The sequence below is a fragment of the Phoca vitulina genome, unplaced genomic scaffold (genome assembly GCF_004348235.1).
Source record: "Phoca vitulina isolate PV1807 unplaced genomic scaffold, GSC_HSeal_1.0 scaffold10, whole genome shotgun sequence".
In the NCBI taxonomy this organism is placed as follows: domain Eukaryota; kingdom Metazoa; phylum Chordata; class Mammalia; order Carnivora; family Phocidae; genus Phoca; species Phoca vitulina.
In genome coordinates, this window is record NW_022589713.1 from 17634685 (window position 1) to 17641784 (window position 7100).

General features: G+C 46.0%; 1 protein-coding gene across 4 annotated transcripts in view; it reads left to right on the plus strand.

Moving 5' to 3' along the window:
• The window catches only part of NMNAT3 (nicotinamide nucleotide adenylyltransferase 3), a 113859-nt gene extending 108033 nt beyond the window's left edge, over window positions 1-5826 (plus strand). For all 4 annotated transcript variants that reach the window (XM_032408594.1, XM_032408593.1, XM_032408596.1 and 1 more), the window contains one exon: window positions 4214-5826. In XM_032408594.1, the coding sequence (XP_032264485.1) occupies window positions 4214-4596 (383 nt within the window). In that variant the 3' untranslated portion in view covers window positions 4597-5826. The remainder of the gene's footprint in view (window positions 1-4213) is intronic.
• The last annotated feature ends 1274 nt before the right edge of the window (window positions 5827-7100 follow it).

Sequence of the window (7100 nt, forward strand, 5' to 3'; positions counted from 1 at the left end):
CTAGGGGCTACTCTGCTTGGCCCTATAATGTTGGGAGTTTGTTCTTTATCCCCTTTCTTGCTATTCAGACCCTGAGTCCTGCTCATCTTGTTCTCTCCTAAAGTAGCTGTTAAAATAGTTTATGTTGAATGAAAAGTGGGCTTTTCAATTTACCAAAATACATTAGGGGCTTTAAAAATGCTCATGTCCTTTGCTTGATATATTTCCCTTCTAGGAATCAGACTGTGGGAATAATTAGAAATTGGGACAAAGATTTATGTAGAAAGATGCTTATCACAGCAGTTTTTAAGCAGAAAATAAAAGCAACCTCCATGTTTAAGTATAAGGGAATGTTTAAGTAAATTATTCTGTATACATAGTATGAATAATTGAGACAAAAGGTTTTTGGAGAAAGCCTTACGAGGTAAGTAGAAGAAAATCAGGATATGATCTTGTGTATATAATGTCAAGTATATTAAAAAAAATGTAAATATACTTGCACATCTATTTGCATGTCTAAATCAAGAGAAAACAAAATACATGAAAATATTGAGTTTTTGTAGAAAGCAGAATTGTTTTCTACCTTAAATATGTATTTTCCATACATTTTATAATTGACACAGATTTCACGTTTGTAATCAGAGAAAAAAATAACAACACTAGAGCAATTAAGAGGCAGGTGGAGTTCTTCCTCAGCATAAATCTGGCTTCTGACCAGGTGGCTCGTACGTTACAGTGACGTATTTGTAAAGGACCTTTTTGTGTGCTGTGTATTTCATTGCGCGCTCGTCTCCTCTGGGACTGCAGATTACGGGCTGAGCTCAGCATGTTCTGGCAGTCAGAGCCCGGCTTTGCCCATCACTCCTGTGATTTGCGGTCCTCCTTGGACTGACCCAGTCATGCAGACAGCCCAGTTCCGGGCTGCTTGGGTGTGACACTTTGGGATGGATGATGCCTCGGTCGGTCCTCTAACAGCCCGACGGTGTGTGTCTTTTGTGCAGGTGGTCCCTGCCCTTAGCTGATGAGGCTGAGCACGGCTCAGCAGCCTTCCGAGGATTCCCTTTCCACACAACCAGAGCAAGCACAGCCCCCCCCCCCCCCCCACTGATTCCATCTTGCACTGATCTGTTCCACGGTAGCCTTGTCTGGTTAAATTGGGGGCCGCCCTTTAATACCTGGCTTCAGCTCTGGTGTCCTGTTCACCCAGAAGTCTCACACTCCTGAGTGTGTCTTCATGGCCACAAATTCACATTGCATTCAGTCTGTCACTCAATTTCCAGAACTTCCACAGGAGGTCATCCCCATTTTATAGCAGAGAAAGCCAGCCCGGCTGCTAGAACCCTGCCAGGCTTCCAGCAGCTCTGAAACTGGAACCCAGGGCTGACTGACCACAGGGCTGGGTGTTCTTGATATAAAGAGTTAGGGTAACTGGACATCCAAAGAAAAAAGTCCCGGTGGCACTTCCCTCACTTTCCATGTAAATCTCTGCTTTTAAAGCCTGTGGCTATTCCAAGAAAGCACACTGTCCCCCAAAATGCCCACGGATATCGGATGTATGTCACTACATCGTGGTTAAGACGAATCAAATCGGCAGCCTTTATTCAACACCTCAGACTTACGTACTTGGACAGTCAGTACCCAGTGTGAAGAGTTTGTAGCAGTGATGTGAATGGATTTGAAAGAGATATGTAATGGTCTCTGAGGACTGCCCAGAGTGGGAGTCTAAGGCATGTGTTGCCAGAAGTCATTACCCCACAGACATGCCTTTGATTTGAGGGATGGGAAGGTGTGAGCACTTGTCCCCTGTAGGCAAGAGCTCACGGTGAATTATATTCCTGTCACTGTTAATAAATCAAACAGTGTCTAATATTGAAGCCATTGTGTGGAAACTGCCTGCACAAAAATCCACTGGGAGAGGAAGAGGGTATCTTCTGTTCTTTGACCATGGGAATGGGAGGAGGGTGTGCTCCAGGCCTCAGGAGACCCTATAATTAAATGCCCATTGTTTAACCTCCCCCATAGGAAGAGCATATAAAAATCATCCATTAGTTTAAAAGGTCAAAAGCTGGTTTCCTGCTATATTACAATGGTTGAATAAATAAGATACTGGAGTAGAACCTTACAGATGCAAAATAGTCCAAATCCACGTACATTGTGAGCAATGGGACCAGCCCAAAGTAGTGAAAAGTGTGAGTTATTAAATAATTTTTAAACGCAGTTTTATTGACTTTAAAAATACTCCCTAAGTGTTGAATAGATGTGTCAATGAATGGGTTAGTGGATGGGTGGATGGATGGATGGATGGTAGTTAACACCTATCACACTTACTCTGTTCCGAGCACTGATCTAAGTACTTTATACTTATAAGCTCATTCAATTATAAAATAATCCTAGGAGATAAGTACTGTTAATATGTTCATTTTAAAGTTGAGGTCACACAGCTGTTGAATGGCAGAGCCAGGATTTGAATCTAAGGTGTCTGGCTTTAAAGTCCTAGTTCTTAACCATGGACAATTCATGATACATGCATCAATGTTTGGATATCATTTCATTATACCAATATTATGCTGCTAGAGTGTTTGAAAAGTCTGTTTCTGTAATTTTATCTGCTGCTTCAAAAATCAGTAAACAAGTCCAGTGCCCACTGTTTCATGGATGGGGAAACTGAGGCCCAGAGAAGGATGGATCAGCCCACAGCAGCCCATGCCAGACTGAGGCTGAATTCAGACCTCCCCATGACCCCTCCAGTTTCTCACTTTCCATTCCACAGCCGGTCTGGTGCTCCTTTATAAACTAATCTCTCTGATCCATGTCCAGATTCCTTCCAAGTTTCCACAGAAGAGGAGCCTCCACTGACCATTTACATCAGCTCTTTCCCCAGCAGCTGGTTATCCCTGAAACCCCTCCCAGCTGAGGTTTCAAGGTGACTGAGAGCTGCCAGCGCTGTAGGAACACAGCCTTTGCCATTTACTGGAGCTAGACTCGGTTTCCAGAAGGACCAGAGATCCTAGTGGCTGCTTCTAGCATGGATTTGCTTTTTCTCCTTTCCAGATTAGCCCATTCCAAAGGGACAGGACCTTGAAGAGTGCCAGGAAAATCCAGGAAGGGCTTCTGGGCTCTGATGCATATACAATTCCCCGCCAGCAGGAGGCGGCAGAGCCCAGCAGTTACAAATGCCCCACCCGGTGGCTGGCTGGCCGGCTTGAATCCTGCCTCCTCCTCCTAGACAGTGACCTTAGGCAGATTTCCCGCTCCGCACACCGCTCCGCAGACCCCGCACAACAGTAACGCCTACCTCATGAAATTGTTCTGAGGATCAAATGAGATTAAACCCATAAAGTGCATAGCGATGTTGCTCACACTGAGCACCCAGTAAACGTTAGGCATCCTTTTATCATCACAACCATCATTCTGTTAGAACAAATGCCAAAGGATTATCCACATTGATCAGTTGTTCTAGAGCTTTGTTATATTGAAAACGGATGAAGGGCGCCTGGGTGGCTCAGTCGTTAAGCGTCTGCCTTCGGCTCAGGTCATGATCTCAGGGTCCTGAGATCGAGCCCCATGTCGGGCTCCCTGCTCCGCGGGAAGCCTGCTTCTCCCTCTCCCACTTCCCCTGCTTGTGTCCCCTCTCTCGCTGTGTCTCTCTCTGTCAAATAAATAAATAAATAAAATCTTTAAAAAAAAAAAAAAGAAAAGAAAACGGATGAAAAGGTCACTAGCTGTTGATTATCCAAAGAACCTTTATGCTGAGATTTTACTTATAGAAGAACCAGGTGTTAGGGCTGAAATAGATTGTGAGAAAGGCGGTGACTTGCCTGAGGCCCACAGCTTGCTGGTACTAGGGATTTTACAACTTTACCTTCTATCAGAAGACGGGGTTCACAGCCGCCTTTGGACCACTCTGCCAGGGGTCCAGCCACCGCAGACAGACTTTGGTATAATACTGGAGAAAAACAAACCAAAAAACCCAAGCTATTGTGTGTTTCTTGGCACTTCGCCAATATTAAACAAAAGATTTCCTGATTAAATTATTACTTACCACTGTATGTCCCTGAAGTAGCTTCAGATTCACTTACATGCTTTTTCTTTTGCAGTCATGAACACACAGACATTGAGTTCCCAGTACATTCCAAGAAAAGCATCTTGTGCAATTTTCAAAAGGAATATGATGTTATCTTTACTGGCCGTGACCCTTCTGTAACCTTGTCGGGCTCCACCCTTGTTTTTCCAGCTGTGCCCGAGCTGAAGCTCCTCTGCGGGGCAGATGTCCTGAAGACCTTCCAGACCCCCAACCTCTGGAAAGACGCGCACATCCAGGAGATAGTGGAGAAGTTTGGCGTGGTGTGTGTGAGCCGGACAGGTCACAACCCAAAGGAATACATCTCGGGCTCGCCCATCCTGCACAGGTACCGGCACAACATTCACCTGGCCAGGGAGCCCGTGCAGAATGAGCTCAGCTCCACCTACATCAGGCGGGCCCTGAGCCAGGGGCACAGCGTGAAGTACCTGCTCCCAGACGCTGTCATCAGCTACATCAAGGACCACAACCTCTACACCAGGGACAGTTCCTGGAAAGACAGCAGCACCCAGAGGAATGAAGGAAAGACAGACTAGGGAGAGCCAGCCACTCCGCCACAGAGCTCCTCCTGACGAAAGGGCAGTTAAGGTCTTAGGCTTTTTTTTTTTTTAGGCAATGAGTTTATTTCAGAGGAGTCTTCTGTCCCAGGAAGAGATAGCTTCTTTTGGGAGAAGGAGCAAGTGCCTGCATCTCAAAGCAGTTAAAAGGGCGTGGCAGGTCACTAGAACTGGACGACAGCTCTCAGAACCTGTCGCTGCAGAGGCCTCCTTATTCGGTAACCGGTGACTCGGGCATGCGCACTGAAGGCAGTTCTGCACCAGGCAGGGCCCCTGAGGGTCAGATCAGAACTGCCCACACGCGTTTTCTAACTAGGACCAGGTGCAGCATGCTGGTCTTGATTAGAGAGACTTGACAGGACGCTAATTACCAAACAGTGGGCTTTGTCAACGCCTTGTTCCAACAAAATCATACTAATTGAGGAGTCAGAAATTTGGAAGCCACTCTTTGCCGATTTACATCGAATCTTCCCTCAAGAACCACCGTCTGCCTGCCTAAGCTGGCAGACTTAAAAGAAAGATTTTAAACTAAAATCTTTCTAAGGAGTGACCCTCAAACAGTATTTTTGATATGGCAGATATCTTTAACACCACTTCTTTTATAAATGCCAGGGCTCCTGATTTCCAGGTTTCTAAAAAGGAACTGAGGTAAAACAGATGCCTTGGCTGTTTTAGAGGATCTTTTTGAATGTTTTATGACCGCCTGCCTGTTTGAATATTGGCAAAGGGATAAATAATAAATTGACATCAAAAAATACTAATGAAAGGTCTCTTTTTTCTCCTTTTGTTATATTTTTAATGCCTGATGTATAGTTGTTGCTCTTCTTTTTAGCTACCCCGTGAAACTGGCTACTGTTCCAATCCAACTGACAGGAATTTAAGTTTCTATTTCCAGGTACTAGCAGTGGAGGAAGCAGCTGCTTTTCAACACCCTGCAAAGAGTGCTCTAATCTGAAGCTCTGGGTAGAGGGCTCTGTTCAGGTGGGCCCTAAAGGATGAGAAGAGGAGCTTCACATGTGTTCAGGATTTGTCATTCCACTCCTCCTCAAGAAGAGGTTTTAATTGGCCTAATTCTGTTTGAGTTTACTCTCTACACCTGCTCACCAAATGACCGGATGCATTCAGAATGTACTTCTCCGTACTTTTACCCTGGTACGTCCTTGCTGCAGATGTAGTCATGCAGAAAAACAGAGGGCCAGCCAGAAGAATCGACTATCTCCCCAAACATATCCCAGCGTTCCTGTGGGTGCCCTGATAGCCAGGAGTAAAGTAGGCAATCAGGATTTCCTGGGGCTAGAGTACTGGGGGTCCCTAGGCCCCCACCCCTGCAACCTCTAATGCTGCTAGCCATTCCCCACCCTGACTGCGCTCTGCACCCCAAGGGGTCTCTAAGAACCTTGATAATGCAGGGGAATAGGAATCAAACAGCCTTGTCCACAGCAAGCTGTGTGATTTGGACCAGCTCCCTTCCCTACTGCGAGTCGGTTTCTCAAACTCTGAAATGCGGCGGTTTGACTAGATAGTCTCTCAATTCGCTTCTAGCTCTGATCACCTGAGACTCTGAATGCCCTCCTTCAGCCTGCCCACCCTTCTTTGGGTCCAATTCACTTCCGGCCACACTGGAAATTCTCCAAGGGCAGAGGGTCTCTGTTTTGTTTGCTGATGTATCCGAAGTGCCAAGAAATTTGCTGTCCCAAACACGGTCGCGGGATGCAGTGTTTTCGACCCCCGGGAGCTGGACAGAAATGCAGACTCTCAGGCTCCACCCCAGACCTACTGACTCAGAATCTGCAATTTAATAAAATTCCCAAGCCATTCAATGTACGGGCCTAGAACAGTACCTGTTACAATAAATATTAGCTTTACTTTCAATAGACTGACTATATGATTGAAATATATGACTGCATCACGTTTACTCTGGTGAATATCTTCCACCTTACCCTCTGAGCAACATTTTCCCACTGTTCTATATGGAGTATAGAAAGAACACAGCTGTAGTGTCCAGAAAAAGGGGGTAGTGAGGGATCCTATGGGTTTGAAGCAGGGTTTCTCAACTTGAGTGATATTGACATTCTGGGCCAGATCATCCTTTCCTGTGAGAGGTTTCCCTGTGCAATTAGGATGCTGAACAGCATCCCCAGCCTCTCTCCATTAGGTGCTAGGAGTACCCACCACCACCTCTAAATATAACAACAAAAATGCCCCCTGGACCTTGCCAAATGCCCCCTGGGGCACAAAATAGTCACCCTGGTTGAGACCCACTGGTTTAAGGATATGGCTGGGGGTGGGGGTATGTACGTGAGGAGGGGTTCCTGCATTTCTCAACAGGGCAATTGAGCAGACAGCAGCTTTAGAATACTACCCTCTTACAAAGGACTAGTTTGAGAGGCGTTCCCACCACTCAGGAAGTTGTGTTTATTCTGGGGGACACAGTGCTACTGATGGTGGGAATTAGAAGCCACGCCCTTGACTCAGAGGCACCC